The sequence below is a fragment of the Callospermophilus lateralis genome, chromosome 17 (genome assembly GCF_048772815.1).
Source record: "Callospermophilus lateralis isolate mCalLat2 chromosome 17, mCalLat2.hap1, whole genome shotgun sequence".
NCBI classification, from domain to species: domain Eukaryota; kingdom Metazoa; phylum Chordata; class Mammalia; order Rodentia; family Sciuridae; genus Callospermophilus; species Callospermophilus lateralis.
Window position 1 is genome coordinate 45,818,664 of NC_135321.1, and position 25,265 is coordinate 45,843,928.

Here is a 25,265-nt window from a genome sequence, read left to right on the forward strand (position 1 = left end):
CTGTTTGGTTTCAATGGCTCAACTAGTCTTACAGATAAGGATTCACCAAAGTACACTCAGTTTAGAGGTAAACCATATGACTCAAATGATGATACTCTTTAAGTTTCCAGCAGTCCCTTGAATATCCTGAAACCATGCCAATCTGGGGCAATAGAACTGCTAAACCAAAGGGAGACCCAACCTCACGCACCTGATTTGGAAGCTGGATGAGAGAGCCTTTCTATGCTTTGGAATTTACTCTTACGGTGGATTTATACCTTGGTCCATTATTAATCCATTTTGAAATCAAAATATTTGTTTCCTGAAAAAAATACCTGTCATTGTTTCCTTAGCCTGGCTCTGTAGGTACACAGAGTTTTCTAGGGTGGCAAACTGGAAGCTAAATAGTCCCAAAAGACCATAACTATAGAGAACCGCAGTCATGGCTGGTTATAACTGGCACACACAGAAACTGCAAATGCTGTTAGTATGAGACCCTGGGTTTCAGTTAGTAAAGTACATACATTTAAGACCTTTATTCACATTCCAGACTGAAGTCTAGATTCTGTTGTCTATGAAGTGCTCCATTCTCATGCATAATGGTTGATAGTATGTAAGTTAAAAAATTGGCTCAAACTGCTGTCATTATGGCTTTTTATTAATGTGTCAAAAACATATTGAAAAACAAGCTATTTCCATCTCTGACTTTTTTCAACTTGTAAAACCTGAAAGTCTGAATCCATTAAACAATAACTCCCCATTCCTCCCTCCCCTTCACCCCTAGCAACCATCAGCCTGCTTTCTGGTTCTATGAAGTTGACTTCTTTGGACACCACAGTAGAATCCAACTGTATTTGTCTTGTTGTGACAGGGCTTTCTCACTTAGTACGTCTTCAGGTTTCATCCGTATTGTAGGATGTGTTAGAATTTCCTCCCTTTATAAGCTAAATGATATTTCATTGTATGGATATACCATGTTTTGCTTGTACATCCATCCATGGACACTTCAGTTACTTCCACATTTTAACTGTTGTAAATGAGGCTTCTGCTTCACACTTAGGACACTTATCACTGAATTTAGGGCCAATACAGATAACCCAGGTTGAGTCCATCCTCTGAAAATCCTTAACATCTTTTGCCACATAAGGTGATATTCGTGAGTTTTAGGAATTTGAACCTCATCTTATAGGGAAACACCATTCACCCTACTACATCGGGAATAAACTTCTCTTTCACCTTGTCGTATCCCTGATCATGAAATAAATGAGTTTAAATGCAGCCCCTTCCTAAGCTAGAAGGTCTACATGCAGGGATAATGTTTTGTATTCTTTGTAAATGTATAAATCAAATGTAATTTAACTGAATGTCTTTCAAAGCCAGCCTGTCTCTCTCCCAGTCAGGTACAACTGCCCTTTTCTTTGCTGCACAACAAGGTCATAATGACGTCGTGAGATTTCTCTTTGGATTTGGAGCATCTACGGAATGTAGGACCAAAGTAAGAGAACCTTCTTGATTTCATACCCTATTGAAAATTTTCAGAAGTTTTGGGTATTAAAGAAACCACCAATTTGTACAATTTCTTTCTGCAAGATTATACAAATTTGTGCTCCTCTTTCTACAAGATTCTCAAGCCTACGGATGTGGACCTCACCATGTTACTTATAATGATTCAGGGATAGTTCTTGGAATTCATTCCAAACACTTATGATTTTGCTCTGAGCTCAAAATGGGAGAATTTCCTGAGGAATTATTTGAACTCTTTCTTGCACTGGTTGGTGCAAGACAACCAGTGTCTGGGACACTAAATCTTATAATCAGGAGGAGCACAGCATCAGGTAGCTCTCTAACTTTCCCTGTTTCCATGTAACTTTGTTCTGTTTCAAGATTAACCTCAATACTATAATAAGAATCAGTGGAAGTGTTAATCTGATCCTAGTAAATCTCAGAGATTTCTAAAGGCAGCAGTGCTTTCATGAGCTGTCCTCACTGAAATAGATAAGGCATTTACAGTTTATGTAGTTGGGCAAGTCGTTGTGGTCCCTCCTTTAAAGAAGTTATTGATTTTTATGCAGATAAGAAAATCAATGGGCTGGGGTTGTGGCTCAGAGGTAGAGCACTTGCCTAGCATGCATGAGGCACTGGGTTCGATCCTCGGCACCACATAAAAATAAATACATAAAAAGATGTTTGTCCACCTATAATTAAAAAATAAATATTAAAAAAATAAGACTCTTTAAAAAAAGAAAAGAAAATCAAGCCTTGCAAAAAAGACCAATTTTGTGTTCACAACCTAGATTTACTTGGTAATGTTCTGTAGTAGGAGAGTATGAACTGCCACTAGAGTGTTGTAGTCGTCAGCTCATTTCTGGCCTAATCATCATAAAAGCAAAAGTCCTGAAAAAAAATTTCCAAGTTGGAAACTTAGGTTTTCTTAACCGACTGTATGCAACATTTAGATGTCAAAGGAATTTCTGGTAGATCTTTTTTCCTGGTAAATTGCTAACTATTAAAAAAATCCACATTTCATATAGGATTTCCGCCTTTTCTGAAACCTGCTATTTCACTGTGCTCACGTTTCCAAACATACTGAGTATAATATACAGAAATACAAAATATTTATGTATATTTTATATTAATTATCACCTCATTTTTAAAAAATATTTATTTTTTAGTTGTAGTTGGAAACAATACCTTTATTTTACTTATTTATTCTTATGTGGTACTCTGGATTGAACCCAGGGTTTTGCATGTACGAGGCGCGCGCTCTACCGCTGAGCCACAACCCCAGCGCCCCCCACCTCATTTTTTATAATGAGAAATGCAACTAAAAATAGAAAGGTCTACGAACTTAAATCTCCATTCTTTTAACAAAGTCAGAATGATCATGTGTGACCATGTGACTACTTCAGTCTTCTTGGTTAACAAGTTAATACTGGCTTAAAGCCTTTACACCTGAGCCAATTTGTCCTGTTCCAGAAATCCACAGCACATGGGGGCCCAAGAGGAGCAATTCCACATGTTTCCATTAAGTCAACTGCAAGTGTCCAAGAGCTTTTTTTCTTTCAAGGGAAGAAGAGGCTGCAAGTTTCAAAATGCTCCTGTCTTCAAAACTGACTATGTTTCAACAGTTGTTCTCTTTGTATTAAATCTAAAAAGTTGTAATCTAAAACTGTGTCCTTAAAAATCAGAGCTCAGTTCTATCATAATCATTGTATTTTACTCTTCTGTTACCTCATTAGTCAAATAGCTGAGAAAATTGGCAGGACAAAACCTGGAAACAGTGGAACTAATTGATGCTATTAAGCAATTTTTTGATCCCCCCTCAAACCTCCCCAATGAGCTACAGCCTTCAGTCCCTCTCCTCTCCCTTCCCCACCCCTCAGGGCCCAGCTTAGCACCCGTCCCCACCATACAGCCAAACATCTGGGCCTCACCACAAACTTACTAAATCAGACCCTCTGAAGGTGGAACTCCTTTTGAACAAAAACCCTATTCCTAAATTTAGAAACCACAGTATCATATTTATGATTCATATTTTTTAGGCAGATTACATGTTCTTGAATTATTTAAATGTCCACCTAACAATTCACAGAGCCAAACAAACAACTCAACCATTCTAGAAGGGAAAAGAAAATGTCTTACCTGTAGGGTCTGAGAAACACCATTAATGGTTTTCATTGACCACAAACTCAATGAGTCAGTAGTGTGATGTGGTTAGCATCAAAGTTAATTCTAATTTGAGCCACAGAAATAAAAGTAGAGTAGATGGAAGAAAGGAATCTCCACATCAGAGCACACAACTTTATAGTGTTCTGCTTTGGGGGCCCATTCTTTAGAAGAGACCTGGGAAATTGGCGTATGTTCAGAGGAAAACACTAGGTATGACAGTGAGAGACACGTGGGACATGCTGTCATCCTCTGCTCTCTTAATAGACGCAAATCTTGTCCCAAGAAAGCAGTGGTTCCAGAGGATCATCCAAAAAAGCACCTTAAACTCAATGGATTATAACTGGGTGGCACCACAGGGAGAAGCCAGTGTTTGTTACGGAGGGGGGTCTCTGGCCAGAAGCCATGGAGACTCTTCTGGCTATTCCAGGATGGAACTGACAAGACTTGGCACAGATGTTGTGCTCTGTTTTTCTCATATTGAGAAGCAAATAGATGGTTCTGCATTCAGCATGGGAAATTTCTTATCATAATAACTTGGTGAAATAACTGTAATAGATCTCTAGCAAATCATCCAAGTGTACAACATAGACATGTCCTTAAGATGAACCTGATCGTGATTATAAAGCAAAGGTAAAAGGGTGAAAGAAAGAGAGTTTGTTACTATCTATGGGCAAATTCTCTTCCAAAGTTCTATCTATGTGAGGAGCTCCTCCTTGGTAAATACGGGCCTATACTTCTCTAAAGGCATTTATACTTTTCATGTCCACAGGATGGGGGCACCGCCCTGCTGGCTGCCAGTCAGTATGGGCACATGCAGGTGGTGGAGACCTTGCTGAAGCACGGAGCCAACATCCATGACCAACTTTATGTGAGTGTGTTTTCAAGCAGACACTTGCTCCTTCCTTCATCACACACATCATTGCAGTCTAAATCCAGATGTTGGAAACACCAACTTCAAAAACATTCGTCTGAGACATCAAAAGGAAAAGATATAGTTGACCACATGAGCTTTTTCTATATAGAAACCATATAATATTTACCCATCATTTTTTTTGTCCTCACTCTTAAATGTTGTATGTCTGAAACATTTCAGATACCTATGCACATTAAGGTCTTCAAAATCATAAGATACATAATCACTCATATCATGATGACCACATAGCCCAGCATGTGGACTTGCCAATAACCAAAATATACTGTCCTATTGTATAGTCATTTGTGAGGAAGGACACAAGGAGGAGAGAAGCGGGTGGGTGGGCGGATGCACCATAGACCTTTGAAAGGCACCCACTGCTAATGTGGGTCTATTTGTAGCTAATTGGCAATTATCACATTACCTCGGGGCTCTTTTAATTGTGACTGTCATTCCATAGGCTTCATGGAAAATGTTTTCCCGGTTTTGTAGGGGAAAAAAATGAAATATGGGGAGATGAAGTGACTTGACAGAATCTCGTGGAGAGGAGGGAAAGAATTCCTACCTCCAACAATCTAGGAACCATATTCTAGATTATCCCTAAACTAGGTTTTTAGCCCTTATGCCTAGGGCACTCTGCTTTCATAGCTGGATAATGAGCTGTGGAGGTGTGAACGTTTCCACTAGAGTACCCTTTCCAAGTTTACCTAGTTAGCTCTGACAAATCACAGGCCTCTTTGAAGTCCATGGCAACTAGCCTTACCCCTCTGCACTTCAAAATCTGTGACACTCTTTGAGCCTGCAGCATTAAGAGTAGAATGAATGAGTTACTTGATAATGATCTAAAGGAGTGATTCTCAACTCTGGCTGCCCATTAGAAGCACCTGGGGAGCTTTAAAAAAAAATATTTCAATTCCCAAGCCAGCCAAAAAGAGTCTCTGAGGGCACAACTTGAGCAACAGGTGGCTTTGATGTATGGCCAAATCTAAGAAACACAGGCCTATAGCTTTAGCTATTTCTTTGGCTTTATATAGGTAAGGTGTGCCTGAGTGTGTTTACTAGTGCATATATGTGTAGATTGATAGGAAGAGACAAAGTCTTTGGAAAGGGAAAGTTCGTTGTGATTTTCATAGCTATCCAAATTGACTATGGGTAGAGAATTTGTACTCATTAAAAAATATTCTTCCAGAAGACTCTTGAAGGACACATACCTCAGAAATACAGAGTTTTGGTGGGGAACCTCCCATGCCAAATTCCTCTCTATTGTAAGCCGAATCAAAAATTTTATGCATCGATAAAGGGGAATGAAGGGAAGGAAGGAGAGATGGGAATAGGAAGGACAGGATGAACAGGACATAATTTCCTATGCTCATACATGAATACATGAGTAGTGTAACTCCACATCATGTGCAACCACAATAATGGGAAGTTATACTCCAGGTATGTATAATATGTCAAAATACATTCTACTGTCATGTATAGCTAAGCTACCCAGTCAGCTCTAAAATAAATAAAAAGTTGTTTTTTTAAAAAAAATTGTGCATCACAACTTCCCTTTACTCTCACCCGAATATACCAAATACGGGGGTGGGGAGCAGGGGTCAGGGATCTCTTCTAGGAACTGAAACTTGGAATGCCAGTGAAAAATGCATCACTGCCCCAGGGATGCATAGATGGTACAGTTCAGAGAATTCCTGAGAGCAGCTGCTAAGGGCATGGTAGACTTATTGAGGCATTAGGGAGCAGCTGGGATTTCTATCCCTGTATCTGCTTAAAAATCTGTACAGACTAATTTTTTTTTAAATTACTATTGCCTTGAGGGCAGTCTGGCAGCTCAGCTGACACCCACTGGAAATCCAGTACCCTGCACATGAGGCGCCTAGTTGGACTTGCAGGGAAAGGTGTTTTGTGTTTCAGCTGTTTGTTAGCATTCCCAGCTGGAGGTATGATAATTAGCTGGGCTGGGTGGGTGTTTTCCACTAAGGTGTGCTCTGGGTTTTCCACTGCAATCTAGAAACAATGAGGCCAACCCTACTCTGTGCATGCAATCTGGGTGAAGAGAGCATTTGGGAAATGTGCGCTCTCAGTCAGTCATACATTTACTGCAATTACCTGGTGACCTGTGTCCAAGAAAAAAAGAAATGCCCAGGAGACAGAGGCACCCAGTTAAAAAGAAAACTCAAGAAAATGGGAGCACGAGCTTTGGGCTTTTATGCCTCACCTTTCACATTTGTTGATGTCTCCTGGATTGGGAGCATCTTTGTGGAGATTCTTTCAAAGGGCAGTTTATCTGAAAACATCATACCTTTTAATTTTTGTTGTTATTCTTGTGGTGATGGTTATAGTGGTACTGGGAATAAAACTGAAGGTCTTGCATATGCTAGGCAAGTGCGCTACCACTGAATTATATCCTCAGCCTATTGTGCCTTTTAATACTCAGGGAAACCGTATGTTAAGGGGACATGGATAAGGGACCAAGAAAGACAAAGGTGTAGGAAAGATCAAATTGAAAAGACATTTTTACACCCTATTCAAAAAAACACAAAATAGGTTTGAGGAATTTTTGTTGCTATCTAACACTAAGCTCATCATTAAAAAAAGGATAAAAATCTAAAAGGAGGGGGAAATTATATTAAATGTATTTTTCACTTTGATTTATTTAAAAATAAACATGACATAATTTTTGAATATTTTCAATTTGTCTTCTTTCAGGATGGAGCCACTGCCCTCTTCCTAGCAGCCCAAGGTGGTTACTTAGATGTTATTCGATTATTGCTGTCTTCAGGAGCAAAAGTCAACCAGCCAAGGCAGGTAATGTCCATTGATGAAGTTTGCTCAAGTGCATGAGGCTGTCAGACGTCCTCTAGCAGGACATACCTAAGATACCCAGTCAGCTCTAGGCATTCTTTGAACCCTTTTGCCTCTGTGATGAAAACTTAATCTTTGATTAAGGTTTCTCCTGGTCTATGTTTTGGACTAACCAGAAAGCCTATGGAATCAAGTTGACATCACCATTCGGTGCTTTTTAAACTGGAGTGTTTAGTCTGAGGTCAAGTACGCATTCTGCCACCTCCTGTTCAAATAAAGTATGACTCCACTGAAATAATGAGTGTTGGCTAGCTTGGACCATAGGTAAATAGAGGCAAGTCCTGCCCCGCCCCTCTGCTGATACTCTGCCTTATCTCCTACCCCAACCCCCACTTTCCTCCACCACGCATAGAGGAGCCCAAGCTGTTGGAATCTTGAGCAGATTCTGCACCTTCATCTCTCACAATCATATCACTTTTGAGACTTCATTTACCAACAGCCTATTAACATCTGGCTAGTCCATCCACAGATACTTAAAGGAACAGAAATGCAAGTTAACGATGGCAGCACTTGATGAGCAGTCAAGAGCCTTCCGAAAGTAAGGCAGCATAATATGCTGCTCTTTCTCTGCCCCAATTAATTTGCAAGGGGAGGGGTGGTACCAGGTATTGAACTCAGGGGCACTGGACCACTGAGCCACATCCCCAGCCCTATTTTGTATTTTATTCAGAGACAAGGTCTCACTGAGTTGCTTGGTGCCTCGTTTTTTTGCTGAGGCTGGCTTTGAACTTACAATTCTCCCATCTCAGCCTCCCAAGTGCTGCATTTACAGATGTGCACCACGGTGCCTGGTTTGCCCCAATTGTTTTTAACAAAATATTTCAGATTAAAGAGACATGACTATAAAGGTAGTATTTAGGGTAAAGCCAAGCTGCTGTCTTACCAGTAATGACCCCCAGGCAGGTTTCCATTGTAATCCATCTGGTAAGGGAATACCTAGACATTTACAGAATGCCTCGCTATGGGAACCTTTGGATTGGTCTGAGATCTTGGCCATAAACCTTGTGGGTCTTCAGAAGCTCATTAAAAACTGAGGAAAGAAAGAGCTTTGGGGTATAAGGTCTGGATTACAGAGTTCTATATTCGGTAACAAGTTGTGTGGTTTTGAACAACAAATCAACCTCTCCAACCTTCGTCTGAAAATTAGGAAGCTGGGCACGATGAACCTAACAACACTTCGAGTTGTCAAGTTTTGATAGTTGTTTTATTCAACATTCAATCTGTGTTTCCTAGCACATATCATGTGCCAGGCACTGCTCCGAATGTAAAGTTGTATTTTTAGAACTTTAAAGATCTTAGCTTTACATGGTGATAAGAAAGCTATTTAGAAAAAAGTCAAATCCTAAGACCTACCGAAGCTGATATTTGGGGTGGAGTTTGTTATTTTCTTGACTCTCCTTCTTATTTTGAAGTTGTTGACTGATTCTGAATCGGAGCCTTCATTTTACCAAAATTAATTAAAGAAATTCATTGTTTTTAGACTGTAGAAATTTGATTTGGAGATGATTATCCAAGGTGCCACTGTGAACTCAGGCATGAGATTATCAAGCCTCTGTTAGTACATCCTCCCCAAATAATTTATGGCACTTCGACAAATTTATTTGTAAAATATATTTTATTATTCATATGCCAAAGGTTCTGTCTGTAAACAAAAAAAAAAAAAAAAACAAGGTTGATAGATGATATTTCAAATGTTGTATGGGTTTTATCCACTTGAACCTAAATTGAGTCATGCAATGACACTGAAACCAAAAGTTAGAGAATAAACCAACACTGCAGCAGTAACCACAACATGTGGTTGTTTTCATTCCTAGGGAGTGTGGATAAGCTGGTCAAAGGATAAGCTGGATAAGCTGGCCTCTGAGGCCTCACCCTTGAGTTAAGACACATTCTTCTAAAGACTGCACTTCATGGGCTCATTTTGAATTGTTCAGAGCCCAGCTCTGAAAGCACCATTATTCAGGAAAGGGGTGTTTTATAAAATAAGAATTGCTTTGAGGGAAAAAAGCAATGGAATTTTCCCTTTTTATAGAGTATGCTGATCCCATTGTGTTCTTAAATCGTAATCAGTTTTACTAATTGCTGTGAGTTTATAATGAAAGGCTCTTATCTATCCAGGTCAGACTAGCCCAAGTTCTGCCTTCTTTGAAATTATAACCTCTGCTGATTTCATTCTGTTTTTTAAAAAAACAAACAATGTCATAAAAGTGACAAAAGCTATACAAGTCCTGGCTGACTTTGTTATAAGTAATAAGGACCTTTAAAAAAAAAAAGAATTGTAATTTCAAAATTTCCATTAAGATGACCTGCACCTGGTAGTATGTTATAGGCAGAGCATCTGGATACCAACCTTTTGCTCTGAAATCGCAGCTGACATATTGTGTTGTTATCAAAAAATTCTTAAATTTACAAAATAAGGACAAGGATATTTGCCTGGTTTCATTTCTTACTATTCTTAGATAAATCTGAGTTATAATCTTTGTGCTGCCATTGTATGGAGTCCCCCTACTTACCGGTTTATGACTACAGGATGTTAATAAAGTTTCTTTGAAATTGCTCAGCTGACATTTGATCAGAGCTGCAGGGAATCTGAACTGTACTAAGAATGACTTTTCTTTGTAACTCTATCACTGAGAACAAAACGGAGACCTTTGCTGAGGAAGCATAAACACAAGCAAGCCCCAGTCAGGAGTGAGAATGACTAAGCTCTTAATTTGAAACTTGAAGATTTTCCTTCCACCTTGTCCTAGGTAAAGAGGTCAAGAGATCCTTGAACTCCAAATCACACTAAAATCTCATTTGTGTTTCTTTCCATGTATCCTTTCCAAGTAGAGTTGACATGAGTCAAACCTTTGAATCAGTAGCCAAGGTGCCTACTTAGTCTATTTTTCAATCAATAAAATGCCTGGATAGACTGGTTTCCAACTCAACTCAACCACCTTATTAAAACAATTTTTCTAGAATGGCAAAGGTCTGACTTGGTTTACTCCCAGCTGAGATTTGGCCTCTCATCACTCTCTCTTCCTGGTACTCTTGTTATGCTAGTCTGCTTTTCTCTGAAATCCAACAGAAAAGCCATCTAATAAATTGACTCCTCTAGCAGAGGCCTTATATTGGATTTGCACACACAGTTGCTGGGACCTAGAAAATAAATGTTTTTCTGAGTTACAGGATTAGATGGGTGAATACAGAGGTGGATAGGGGAAAGGAGAGAAGACAGATTGGCAGAGTACCTGGGGCTATGCAGACAGTAGCAGACAGACAAGGCCCTGATGCTTGTGGAGGGCAGTGACAGAGTTAGTCCATCTGCATATGGTGACACTCAGAAGAGGAGTGTTGACTGCCAGAAGATATTCTGGAGCTTGGGCAGAGGATCAAAGGGATCTGGAAGCCTGCAGCACAGAATGATCTATGACTGGGAACTAGAAGACTCTAAAGTAGGGCTCAAGGGGCAATGTACCAGTCCCAAGAAGACAGAAAACAGCAGCTAGGGAACCAGATTAAGGGCTCTGGGTGGGGAGAAGTGTGGTAGTTATGGGGACATGAACATATTAAGGAAATGCTGTGGTTTCATTTATTAACTACATGACCTTGAGCAAGTTGTTTGCTTTCCCTGAACCTCGTTGTTTGTTTGTTTATTTGTTTGCCATAGGTTTGCTGTGAGAAAATTAAATAACATAATTCCTGCAAAACTCTTAATGCAGCAGCTCTAGATCAGGGTAGGACTGATGGCAACATTGTCTTGAGATTGAACCTCATCTGCTACTGATGATGCTTCCTTGCATCTCTTGGACCCCAGCTTAGAACAGAATTGATTCCCAAGACTGTCTGGCCTGAGTCTGCAAGTAGAAGTAGCCATATACATGGACTGGAAGGCAGCAGAAACAGGGAATTAGTGTCTCTTCATAGACTTCTTCCTATGGGTTTTAGTTCTTTTTTCTAAATCTTCGAAAGCCTAAATAAGACCATATAAGATTAGTTTCTAATCCAGGTCAAGTCATATGCTCCATCTCATGCTGTGATCTATCCCCCAAAACCAAAGGCTGAATGTTCTGATAAGTGGATGCTGGTCCATAATGGGAAGGTATGGAAATAATGGAGGAACTTTGATGGGGCTAGATTCCATCTCTTGCTGTGATCTATCTATAAAATATCTTAGAGGATACATGACTAGAACAACACTGTTGGAGGAACTGCAAAAGTCACCCTGTTGAATTGTCCATCTAGTGTCTGAGTCCTTCCCACACTAGTAAGCTGCTGTTGAACACCTGCAGGCTTGGGGAACTCATCAGCTTAGTTAGTGTTTAGCCAGCCCTCATTATACTTTCTTTCTTACAGTGACCCCAAGTTTCCATGTGGCTGCAAAGTTTCCATTTAGACTGCAAAGTCAGTCTAAATCCTTTTCCACTTGGTATGCACACAAATAGTAAATAATAGCTATCATAGCCCCATGAATCTTACTTTTCTAAAGATAAATGGCAGACACCTGTAATCACAGGGACTCGGGAGGTGAAGGCAGGAGGATCATAAGTTCAAGGCCAGCCTGTGCAACTCAGCAAGGCCCTAAGCAACCTAGTGAAACCCTGTCTCAACATAAAGCATAAAAAGGGCTGGTGATGTGGTTCAGTGATTAAGCACTTCTGGGTTCAATCCCCAGTACCAAATAAATAAATCTAAATGCTCTTTTTTTCTTTTCTTTTTTATTAATTAATTTATCTTAATTGGGTATATATGACAGCAGAATGCATTTTGATTCATTGTACACAATTACACCACAACTTTTCATTTCTCTGGTTGTACACGATGTAGCAATGCACATTGTGCAGTCATACATGTACCTAGGGTAATGATGTCCATCTCATTACACCATCTTTCCTGCCCCCATGCCCCCTCCCCAACCCTCCCTCCCCTTTGCCCCATCAAAATTTCTCCATTCTTTCCATGCCCTCTCATTATGGATCAGCATCCACTTATCAGAGAGAATGTTTGGACTTTGGTTTTTTGGGATTGGCTTATTTCTCTTAGCATGATATTCTCTAATCCCATCCATTTACCTGCAGATGTCATATCTTATTCTCTTTTAATCCATTGTGTATATATACCACAGTTTCTTTATCCATTCATCTACTGAAGGGCATCTAGGTTGCTTCCACCGTTTAGCTAGTGTGAATTGAGCTGATATAAACATTGATGTGGCTTCGTACTATGGTATGCTGATTTTAAGTCCTTTGAGGAGTGGGATAACTGGGTCAAATGGTGGTTCTATTCCAAGTTTTCTAAGGAATCTCCATATAAACCAATAAACAAATCTAAATGCTCTATTTTCTTTTTTAAGTGCAATAGAGAATATAACTCAACTTCACAGTGATTTATTCAATTGCATATATTCTGAAACCGTTTTTGTCCAGAAATATTCAAAAACTGATTTAAATAGTTTAAAATGTTTTTTCCCATTCTGATTCTTTCCAAAACTCTACCAAAAAAGCTATATTGATTTGTTTTCCATCATTTTCATTATGAAAATGGAAGCTAAGAGCATTGTAAAGAAGGAAGAATAAGAAAAAAGAAATGGAGCTGAACAGAGAGGAAAACCTCTCCCATTCACAGCTAGATAATCACCTGATAATTTGATTTGACTGTAATGTTCTAACTCGCACACAACCCTCTGTGTTCAAAAAACAGATTAGGAGAAGCAATTACCCATCATGAAATACACAGATGACCCCCACATCTGCTTTTACCAGTTATTCCTTCCTGCTCACAATTTACTCACAGTCACTGGGGAGAATCAATTAAATAAAGCAGGTGGAAGTACTTGGGTGAACAAAAGTAGAAATTAAGTTGCTTTTTGTTTTTCATGATGAATAATACTCAGATTCAGTTAACTTTCCTAAGCATCTTTCAGCCTGTTCTTATGCCCACCACCTTTATATAGATTTCCTCCTTCAGAAGTATTGCTGTGAGGCTAATATTCTTACAGATGAGGACATGGAGCCTGAGAGGGATTTGCCTAAGATCTCACAGGCAGGAAGTGGTGACTGCTTTCCCCAACATGGCTTATATAAGAATAATCTGAAGCCAGGCGCGGTGGCACACGCCTGTCATCCCAGCACCCTAGGAAGCTGAGACAGGAGGATTGAGAGTTCAAAGCCAGCCTCAGCAAAAGCGAGGAGCTAAGCAACTCAGTGAGTCCCTGTTTCTAAATAAAATACATAATAGGGCTGGGGGTGTGGCTCAGTAATCAAGTGTCCCTGAGTTCAATCCCTGGCACCAAAAAAAAAAAAAAAAAAAGGAAGAGATCTGAGTGTGACTGTGATAAACTGATAAAGTAAAAGCTGATCCCAGACAGTACCTCTCAGCACTCTTCCAAATTCAGTTTTACTAGAACAATCAACCCCTTGGGAAGCATATCCATCAGGCAGCCCAGCTCATGTCCCTGCCTGCCCTCTGGTGGACAGAACAGAATGGACCCAGAGCAGACAAAAAGGGAGATGCTCATCAGCTGCTGAGTGCCAGAAAACCCAGCAACATTTTAGGTCTCTGGAACCCAGATGCCCTGTCCTGCTTCCCCAGACCCCACCTACACCCCTGGGCCACAGCCTCTAGATTGCCCACCTGCCTGCCAACCCATGTCTGTCCGAGACCCTGTGACTGTATGTGATCCTCCTTCTCTCTAGAATGAACTTTCTTCAGTAAAAAAGACCCTCTGCCAGGTCATCATGTTCCTTTTTTATCCATACTTTAATGCAACACGGCAATCATAGAGAAATTTCCAGGTTTCTTCTCTAGACTAGGTTCCTTTAAAAACATTCTAGGTCTCTGGAATCCAGAGGAGATGTTTAACGATTGTCAGTTGGTTGGATAAATGAGTGATTGATTAAATCCGGAATCTGGGAGAATCAAACTAAAGAATGTAGAAGTGTTTTAGCTTTGGAAACAATAAATCATACCTTAATTTGTACTTAAAATCTGTACTTTCAATAAGAGTGATAATTTGCTAGTGACAAACAATACTCAGATTCAAGAATATTTCTAAGAGACCCCAGTATGAAGGAGTGTGAAGCAGGTGAAAATGTCTTCAGCTTTCCTGAAGCCTTAGTTTCAGGACCTCTTTCCCTACCTCTCCCAGGACAGCCCACATCCTCTGACCTCCTCTCTGCAACCCCAGTTTCTCCTGGGTTTTCAGTTTGACATCTTGCACCACCCACTCAATTGTCTTTGCCTTCTGTCTTTTTGCCTGGACAGCAATGGACAATCATCCTGGGCCTCCTTGGCTAACAGGCTCGGGCTGAAATTGCACTCTACAGCAGAAAATGTAACTTTAAATTCTATAACAGCATCAGGTTGTCCTTTCAGTCCACATTCCCACTGATGGGTAAGCCAGTGTTCTCTGGCTGAAGCAGACTCTTGGCGCTCTATTACTGTAAAGACCTCTGAGGTTAAATTTAGTCAATTCTGGATCCTGCTCCCTCCTCCTGTCCTTCTCTCCAAAGTGACGTAAGATCTCAAAGTTAATGCTTCTTACCCTGGCATCAGGAGAGACTCATGCCTGAACTTTGTGCTGGTCTCTTTTGTCTCCAAACATCCTGAACTGGTGCCCCCCAAATGCAGCTGGTTTCACATAATGTTGACCCTGCCATGGTCTCTGCTCATGAATTTGTGCCTTGTCTTCCCAAACCCAGGCTTACTCCAGGCCACTGTTGCCTGAGCACTTCCAGTCCACAGGCAGACAGGAAGTCCTGGGTACCCGGACGCCTGGTAGATGCGGGTCATAGGGGTTGTGGGATGTCTCAGGTCCACTGTCAAAGGTGACAAGTCCCATCACCATTTCTTTTCTATCTCTCAGGCACTAGCCAAGAACAGAGCTTCTGTAAATCACTTATGATTTTCTTGGGCTCCATCCCAAGAAAAGGAGACAATCCTTCCCCATCTGGAATTCCCCGTAATTTACCTGGGTGTTTCCACCCTTAATTCACTTACCTTCCTGTCTCCACACAACCAGACTCAACCCAGAAGGGGAAGAAAGTGTGGACACTCCACCTCTCTTGCTTCTCCTTCCTACACGAGTGGGTTTTCCCATTTCCTGTTTCTTCTGGCAGGACCCACCCTGCTGTCAAATCCTCCATCCTTTGGGTATTTCACCTTGTCCTCTCTGGAGTCATTATTTCAGCTTCAGGGCTTCTTGTTCCCAAAGAAGTTGGGGCATAATATCAAGAAATATTACCTTGGGGCTGGGGATGTGGCTCAAGCGGTAGCGCGCTCGCCTGGCATGCGTGCGGCCCGGGTTCGATCCTCAGCACCACATACAAAGATGTTGTGCCCGCCAATAACTAAAAAATAAATATTAAAAATTCTCTCTCTCTCTCTCACTCTCTCTCACTCTCTCTTTAAAAAAAAAAAAAAGAAAAAGAAATATTACCAAAAATATTGCCCTGCTTAACTCGCCAGGGTGTGTCACCTGCTAGAGAAACAGAACATTATCTTCACATAAAATGAACCTAAGCTCCCTTAAAACATGATGTGGCTGTGGGGGACATGAGTATAGAAAAGAAGAAGAGAAATGTCTTGAGTTCTCTGACTCTACCTTAAAGGACAATTCTCAGTTTCCCATGGTTACAAAGGACTTTCACTAGGCAGGATGTATTGTGTGCACATGACTGAGCACCAGAAAAGAAATTAGTGGTCTAGAGGCCGAGGACAGGAAGGACAGCCTGGCTTCTTTTCGGATGTATGTAATCTTGTTCTGCCTGGTGTGCTCTGCTGTCCCCTACACATTCCCAGTAAGATCCCAGCAAAGTTCCCACACGGCCTTCCTCAAAATCTGTACTACACTCTGGGGTTATATATCTAGCCCTAAATGACGGTTTTTATAAGCCCCAAACTGGATATTGGCAGTCAGGCAAGCAGTCCAGGCACTGCCAAATGCCAGTGTATGTCAGTGGATTAAGAACACTCTCTTCTTCACTGGAGACTTCTTGGGAGCATATCAATCAGTCGGAGGGTCAATCTGCCTTTATCAAGTTCTTTCCCAGGGTTTTTGGTTTTGGAAATTTGGGGTCAAGCACCGAAGTCACACTGGCCGCCTCCTCTTCCCGCAGGATGGGACAGCGCCCCTGTGGATCGCGTCCCAGATGGGCCACAGCGAGGTGGTGCGGGTGATGCTGCTGCGGGGTGCAGACCGCGACGCCACGCGCAATGTGAGTATCCGAGGGATCCCCGCGGCCACCAATCGGAGTCACCCAACAGACTTGACCAGGCTTGGATGTACACAGAAAGTCGGGTGTTTCTTTAGTTTGCAACTCACCTGGGCTTCCTCCCAATCTCCACGTGCTCTTTAGCAAGAAAACAAAGTCAAAGTTAAAGTCCAAGTCGGTGGAAACTTCTATGAATTCTGGGCGGAGTGGGGAGCCACGGAATCTTGCTGGACCTCTGGCCTGTGGGTCATGGAAGGTCATGCATGGTGTGCAAGGTCATGCATGGTGTGCAAGCAAGTGATACCCCTGGCTGGCTGCATCTCACCCCTGGTCTCCGTAGCTGCAGACTTCTGCACCACATTCCTATGCTCCTGCTGTCCACACTAGCCTCCCAAGGTGTTACCTAATCCACTTGGGTGTGCCTGGAACAAGCCCTTTACCCCAGGGGAACTAAAAGGCAGCTTGGGGAGATTCTACCCACACCAGGCTGTTTGCTTTTTGTCTCACTGTGCCTGACCTCTTTACCTTTCTATCACCTTTGCCTATGTGACCCACCTTCCCCTCTCCAAGTCTAAGCCCAGAAAAGGAAAATCCTAAGATACATTTCCGGCTACTCACATGTCCTTTCTCCCACTCTCTCTTCCCACCATCACTGAAGCCAGAAAACAAAAATCTGTTAAGCCTACCTTCCTTCTTCCTGATGCCAGATAAACCCTAATGGTGACTAGAGGAAAGTTCCAGAGCTAATCCTACAAATGACAGCAAGTGATAAATCAAAGCAGGAAACTTTGAAAAAAAAAAAAAAAAAAACCCTCTTCTTGTCCCAAAAGCGATGACAGAAGCTGAATATGAATTCTTGACTTTGTCCTTGAATTCTTTTTTTTTTTAAAAGCAGATTTCAACCTACCTACCTGGCCCCCTGTCATCAAACACAGGCAAATGGGTATACAGAGGAGACTAGGGCAAAGTTGTATAAATTTTTAAAACAGTACATACAGTACAACAATAATCTAAATGGTTAAAAACAGATGATTTCTGTTAAGTCACCAGCAGCAGAGAATGCCTCTTGAATCCATTAATACCCTAAAAATATGCTCTTCAAATTCCCCTTGTCTCTGACCCCATATTCTAAGGGACTGGGGAATTATGAATTCCCAAATGCAGACTTCTAAGTTAATATAACGATCACATATTGTGTCTAATATTCTTCACGCAGAATTAACTGCTTAATACGCCCCAGACTGCTCCGAGATTGAGACATTGCTGATGTGCTTCATTTACACACTTTGCCTATTTCTGGCAAACACACTATACTCCCAGTTCTCAACTGACAGTTAGTTCTCAGCCAACCCAGACATATGTTAATAATCAACTTTTATTTTCCTGTTTCTATTCAGGACGGTACCACAGCATTGTTGAAAGCAGCTAACAAAGGGTATAATGACGTAATCGAGGAGTTGCTTAAATTCTCTCCCACTCTTGGTATTTTGAAGGTAAGACCTAAGAGAAATTATACAATCTAGAAAGGTAATAGGTTAGAAAATAAGTTGTTATTGAGGACTGCAGTAGAATTTGGGTATAATCAGCCTGGGGAGGGCGTTCTTAAGAAGACACACCTCCAACTTCACGGTGCTGGATTTCAAGGGTACTAGTAAAAATGAGAAGGTGGTAAAAGGAGTAAACTGAGTCTCTAGTATTCTAGGAAAAAAAAGATAATTGTAATGAAATTGCTAAATGGGATATTGATATCATTTGGAAGATTTGTGAAATCAAGGAAGAATGCTCTTCTCTTCATTACCCTAAGCAAAGAACCCCTGAGCTTGGTTACCTTAAATGAAATAAAATTTGCTTCAAAGATCTGAAAGCCTCAGAAAAAATGTCTTTCTGGGTCTTCCACAAAACAGAGCCCAATCCTCTTCGGTAAGTTTTAATACTTTCAGATTAAAATATTTATAAACTATAGTGGATGTCAAGGTTCAACAAACGTTTTTCTATAAGGGACCAGAGAGTAAATATTTTAGGTTTTCTGTCATAACTGCTCTACACTGTTGTGGTGGTGAGAACTCAGCCAGGAACAATAACAACAAATGGGGCTGACTTCCCATAAAACTTCATGTACTTACGGACACCATATTTATGGAATTTTGTATTTTCACATTACAAGATATTCTTCTTTTGATCTTTATTTAATCATTTAAAAGTGCAAATCCAGTTCTTGGCTTGCAGGGATACAAAAACAGGCAGTGAGATAGACTTGACTGGCAGACAGAAGTTTGCTGGCCACATGTATGCCTCTCCTGTCTTCTCAAATAGAGGATGCCACATCTTGGCACAGTGGCTTAGCAGTTTGGGAACTGTGCCCTCAGAGTCTGTCAATGTGCATAAAGTCTACTTGCCCTTGAAGGCTTTGGGACACTTCCTGCCTGTCCTTTAGAGTTTTCGACTCCATTCTTGCTATCAGCTAACACAGAACTGCTGCTGTCAGTGTATGGGTCCTTCCAACACTGAGCTACTTCTGATCTTACGTGAACTTGGAAGACAGAAAACTGCACTTGTTAAAATCATTTGTAAAGTAGGAATAAATCATCTTTGAAAGTGAACTTTATGAAGAAAAGGGATGGAGTTTTAGAAACAATATCCAGTCTTTTTCAAACAGCTCTTTAATTTTTTTTTAATTCATAGCTGTGTTGCACATAGGTGACATTGATAGCCTGGTTAAGATATAGATTTGAGAAATATTACTAAATTAGTAAATTACAACACTTTTGAAAACAACCATAGAAAAATGCTATTCTGCTAGATTTTCCCCCCTCTTCCATAAAACCAGCATAATTTTTAAAAATTTATTTATTTTGGTACCAGGGATTGAACCCAGAGGTGCTAAACCACTGATCCACATCCTTAGCTCCTTTTTATATTTTATTTAGAGACAGAGTCTCACTAAGTTGCTTAGGGCCTCACTAAGTTACTGAGGCTGGCTTTGAATTCATGATCCTCCTGCCTCAGCCTCCTAAGCCACTGGGGATTATAGGCATGCACCACCATGCCAAGCTCAGCATAATTTTTATTAGTCATTACAAAACTAAGTTTGAATTTAGGTACTGTTTATACACATCTGTACCCTCTGGAACCAATGTCCTGTATTCTTATGTAAGTGGTTATATTCTCTTCCCCTCCCCTCCCACATCCAGCTACATGCCACATTTAGCTGCTTCCTTATTTCAATGAACATTTTCACCAAATTTCATATAATGTTAGCAACTCATCCAGTAGTTCATTCTGGGCTTAGAAATAAATGTTCTAGCTCCAGAGTCGCAGGGGTGGGGAGGATGCCTCAGCCCACATATTCTTCCTGCTAAATGCAGTGACTGCACGCCCACCCCTGCCCACTAGAGTGGGCAGACATAGTGACTAGCTGGGCTGACAGGTGGTCCCACTGGCCAGCCAGCTGTTCCTCCGGCCCTGCTGCAAGTGGCTCACCAAATGTACAAAGACTACCTGTGTTATTCTTCAAAAAAAAAAGTTTGGCACAGCATTGCTGGGTATTTTTGCAGCAATTCCTAAAGTATATAAAACTGCCTGAAGTTATCTGTACCGTGGGTCAGATTCCTTGTTTCATTTGCAAAAAAATATTGGCAATATTTATACTTATCATAAGCTGTGTATCCAAGAACACTATACCAGGTTCTGATGTGACTTTGAAAAGTACAAGGGGAAGATAAGGACAAATAAGGTTCTGACATCACAGTCTCATCACTGAGGTAATTTAGGATGAAAGTCAAACTAAGCGCTGATATGAGCTCCTTCCTGACACACACTGTCTTTTTCTTCTAGAATGGGACGTCTGCACTCCATGCGGCAGTGCTCAGCGGGAACATTAAAACAGTTGCCCTGCTCCTGGAAGCAGGGGCCGACCCAGCCCTGAGAAACAAGGTACCTATTTCTTTTAACCCCATTTGGCCCTTGTGCAAAGAGATAAGACTACATCCTCCCAAGCCAGAATAAGCATTTTTCTGGCTTCAATCCCTATTTTCATTCTTATGCACTGGTTGTGTATGCAAGGTTGCTATTAATAGTTTATTCCTGAGCAGTAATTTGGACCCAAGGAATTGTACTAAAAATCCTGTGTCATCAATGGTTTTTCTGTTAACAGTGGTGCAGGCTTTCAGCAGGGATGAGAAAGGCAGGCCAAGCAGTTATTATGGCGAGGAAGTATTATTGTTTTTGTTGTTGTTGTTGTTGTTGTTTTGAGTGTTTTGTTTTATTTTGTTGGTACTGGGGATTGAACTCAGGGGCACTTAACCACTGAGTCACATCCCCAACCCTTTTTTGTATTTTATTTAGAGACAGGGTCTCACTGAGTTACTTAGTTCCTCACTGAGTTACTTAGTTCCTCGCTAAGTTACTGAGGCTGGCATTGAACTCATGATCCTCCTGCCTCAGCCTCTTGAGCAGCTGGGATTATAGGTGTGCACCATTATACACAGAAAGTATTATTGTTCTGTCATCAGAGATGTGCCCTAAAAATGCCAGAGTTCTGGTAGCTAACCACCATCCCCATAAGTTGGATGTCCATGTCTTAAGAATTGTTTGCACTATTCGGTGATTATGTAGGGGAAATGTTGCCTTTATATTGTTAAAGGCAGCCCATGTCACTGTTACAAAACCAACTCATATTTTTTATAGTCCTAAATCCTTTTTACAGTTAATCCAGGGCTAGAGATGTAGTTCAGTGGTAGAGCAGTTACCTAATTGCACAGGCCTTACATTCAATCCCTAGCACTACGAATGAAAGCAAATAACAACAACAAAACTAGTTGCCATAGGCCAAAGTTGGAAGTTGGAAAGTATACAATAACAACGGCAGGAATGTCATTGTACTTCCTCCTATTCAGCATCTGCCTCAGCTGTCACATGCACAGATTCAGGGTGAGGAGACTAACCTAGCAAAAATCTAAACTACCCATTTTTTTAAAGATTTTTTTTATTTGTTTTATTTAGTTACACATGGCAGTACAGTGATCTTGACATATCATACATTTGAGTCAGATGGGATATAATTTCTCATTTCTCTGAGTATACAGGTTGCAGAATCACACTGGTCATGCAGTCACGTATATACATACAGTAATAATAATGTCTGTTTCATTCTACTATTTTTGAAGGAGGATGCATTAATCAATAAGGGAAGGTATGAAAAAAAACTTTTACTTTACTCCAAACACTCTTTGAATTTTATAAATATCTATTACTGTTTTAAATTATTTTAATAATAAAAACAAAACATGGGGTTGGGGGTGTAGTTCAATGGTAGAGCACTTGCCTGGCATGTATGAAACCCTGGGTTTGATCCTCAGGATTGCAAAAAAGTGTGTGTGTGTGTGTGTGTGTGTGTGTGTGTGTATAATATCATGACATTTTGAAAAGAAGCCATTAAGAAGTGCCAATTAAACAATATGCCAGGGGCTGGGGATGTGGCTCAAGCGATAGCGCGCTCACTTGGCATGCACGGGGCACTGGGTTCGATCCTCAGCACCACATTAAAAAAATAAATAAATAAATAAAGATGATGTGTCCACTGAAAACTAAAAAATAAATATTAAAAAATTCTCTCTTTAAAAAAATAAACAATATGCTAAAGTCAAGGGTCATTTTTGTTTTGTTTTGTTTTATTTAGACAATAGAAGTATTTTTCTTTTCCTATTCTCAACCTTGAGTTGCTTGACGATAGTGTTTCTGCTTATCTCTTCCTGGGATATTCAGATCTGTTCTCCAGCCGGCCTGGTGGCCAGTTGAGGTCACAGTTGCCTTTCTTTTAGATCTTACCTTTAGACCTTGCGCATGGACTTTCAGAAGAGGTCAGTCTTTGTTGGTGAACTATCCAGGACTGAATTAAGCAAGGGGGACACATTCAATCCCTAGCCCTTAATATAGGACTTGAAACATGCAATTCCTCCCACCATAATGCAATAATCCTCAATGATAGTGGTTTGAGGTAATGTCCAGTAGGAAAAGGGCTGAACTTTGACCTATCCTAAAACTGCCTCAGTGTATGTTAGTGCTCATGTTGGAGCCTCATACTACTGAAGCCTTTAGAGTTCTGGGAAGCCCTCACATGTCTACCAGCTCTCCTAGAGAAGCCATCATCTTTAATGGCAGCTCCAGAAGCAAGGGGGAGCCTCCCAGGACTCTTGAGATAGTATTCTTGGTTTTCATTCATTCATTCAACAACTACTTGTTGAACACCTAGTAGATATCATGCACTGTTAGTGCTTGTGCTGAGGATATAGTGATGAATAAGATTCACATCATCTCTGCTTTCATGGAGCGCAGAGTTTAGTGGAGAATTAAAATAACTAAACAAACAATTGCAATATAAATGATACGAGCTATAAGCAGGGAAGTAGAGAATGCTATCAAAGGCTTCCAAGCTGAAGTAACTTCTGAACTGTATGGAAGCACTCTTTTGTTCCAGGGGTCCTATGACTTCTGTTCTGGGGCTTCAAGGCCCAGATGCCCAGAAAGAGGACTAACCAGTGGCCCTAATAGCCACTCCTTGCACTATAGCCACCCCCGCTCTAGGTCCAGGAGTCTTGTGTTTCCAATATCCCTAAATGAGCACTGAGAACACATTTTCTTCCAGAAACAATGGGAAAATAGAGCAGTTTGATGCGATAGCATCAAATATGAATATGGGCCTCGGGTTCCTGCTCCATAATGAATAAGATGGGCATGAAGGGCTAACCTGGGGTACCAGCCATCATGAAAATCCATACCACCTTGGCAACCTGGGAATTAAGTGGGGACCAACCAGGAGAGAGGAAGATGAACAACCAGGTTTTTAGAACTACCTAAATGACACATAAAACCATATCACCCAAATTCCTTTCTTTTCATGTTGCTGCTAAGTCACATTCTTCAAGCAAAATTTAATAATAAAGCTCATTTTTCATGGAAAAGGATGTGAACATGCATGCAGATGATCACACAAGGCACTGAGAAGTGAGCAAACTTATAGACATACAGCTCCATAGCTCCTTCTTCCTCCTGATTGTAGTGGCTCATCTGGCCACCTCTGGCGTGCTCACCGCTGATCAATAACTGATATAATCAGTTCAGTTATTCCTGAGTGTTTACTCTGGAGACTGAGTGAAGCTTAGGTCTGTTTACCAGGAGCATTTCCCTGCAGGCCCAGGTGTTAAGCTTGTGCAAAGTCTCTTGCAGGAACTAAGCACATAGTAGACTTTGACCTCATGAAAGGGCCTCTGGCATAGCATAGCAGTTTCCTTTCTGATTCAGTCCAGGGGCAACATCCAAGGTCCCATGTGGTGGGCACGAGCGCAGCTACAGAACATGCCACACAGCAGACCGTTGTGGCAAAGTCATACTTCCCCACAAGTGAGGTCCCAGCCAGCAGGTAGGGAAGCAGGGGTCAGGGAACAAGATCCAGACTTGATGATGAGGACAGCAGGCGCTTCACCTAGGATCAAGTTCCAAAAAGCAGTAGATGGTCCACGAGAAAAAATACATGAAGCAGGTAACATCTATATGCAAGCCCTCCCTCCCACCGTTCTGTGTACCTTTTTACTCTTTTATGATCTGGCCCCAAAACATGTTTTTGATTCCTTTATAACCACTGTTTTCAAAGTGTGGTCTGTGGACACAGGAAGGTCTTCAAAACCTTTTCAGGGGATCTAAAAAGTCTGCACAGTATTCTTGATAATACAAAGATGAACTGCCTTTTTCACCATACGGACATTTGTTCCAATGGTACAAAAAGCAACAGGGGGTAGGCACATTGGCGACGTGGTACACTTCAAAGCAGGTGCACTAAATGATACTGGCAAAACAGTTTGCAATCCTTTGTAAGTTATTTTACAAATTTTGTCGATTACTTTTCAAGAATATTGATCTTTAAAATGTCTTTGATGAAGCAGTGAAAAAAATGTTAATTGTATTAAACCTTAACTTTTGCTGCACATCTTTTAATATTCTGTGTGATAAAATGGATAACGCATTTTTGCAGCCCACTGGAGTACAATGATTGTTTTGAAAGAAAATCCCTCTGCAGTTGTTTGTATTGCAGAGTGAATCAGCCACTTTTTTTCATAGAATGCCATTAATACCTGAAAGAACAACTTCTATGCACCACCACAAGTTCAAGGCTGATAGTCCAAAAAGGCTTTTCTGAAAAATCAGTCGTAATATTAATGTATGTTGCTATTGCACAACAAAATGTGTCAAGATTCAGAAGAATTACATAATTCTGTGAACTGTTTTCCAAATGAGCAATGCATGATGTCACAAATAATGCATGGGTAAAAGATTCACCTATCAATAAATGGACCTGTGGAATTTTTTTTTTTTTTTTTTTTTTTTTTTTTACCAGGGATTGAACCTGGAGCACTCAACTACTGAGCCACATCCCCAACACTTTTTATATTTTATTTTAAAACAGAATCTTGGACTGGGGTTGCGGCTCAGTGGTAGAGTGCTCGCCTAGCCCTAGGTTTGATCCTCAGTACCACATAAAAATAAATAAATAAAATAAATATATTGTGTCCAGCTACAATTAAAAAATAATTTTAAAAAAAAAAAAAACAGAATTTTGCTGAGTTGCTTAGGGCCTCGCTAAGTTGCTG

The 25,265-nt window shown here is 40.8% G+C and overlaps 1 protein-coding gene across 2 annotated transcripts in view; it reads left to right on the forward strand.

Moving 5' to 3' along the window:
• Positions 1-25,265, forward strand: part of Ankrd29 (ankyrin repeat domain 29) — a 46,803-nt gene that overhangs the window by 19,581 nt on the left and 1,957 nt on the right. For both annotated transcript variants that reach the window (XM_076836855.2, XM_076836856.2), the window contains 6 exons: positions 1,376-1,474; positions 4,418-4,516; positions 7,274-7,372; positions 16,528-16,626; positions 18,021-18,116; positions 20,458-20,556. In XM_076836855.2, the coding sequence (XP_076692970.1) occupies positions 1,376-1,474; positions 4,418-4,516; positions 7,274-7,372; positions 16,528-16,626; positions 18,021-18,116; positions 20,458-20,556 (591 nt within the window). The remainder of the gene's footprint in view (positions 1-1,375; positions 1,475-4,417; positions 4,517-7,273; positions 7,373-16,527; positions 16,627-18,020; positions 18,117-20,457; positions 20,557-25,265) is intronic.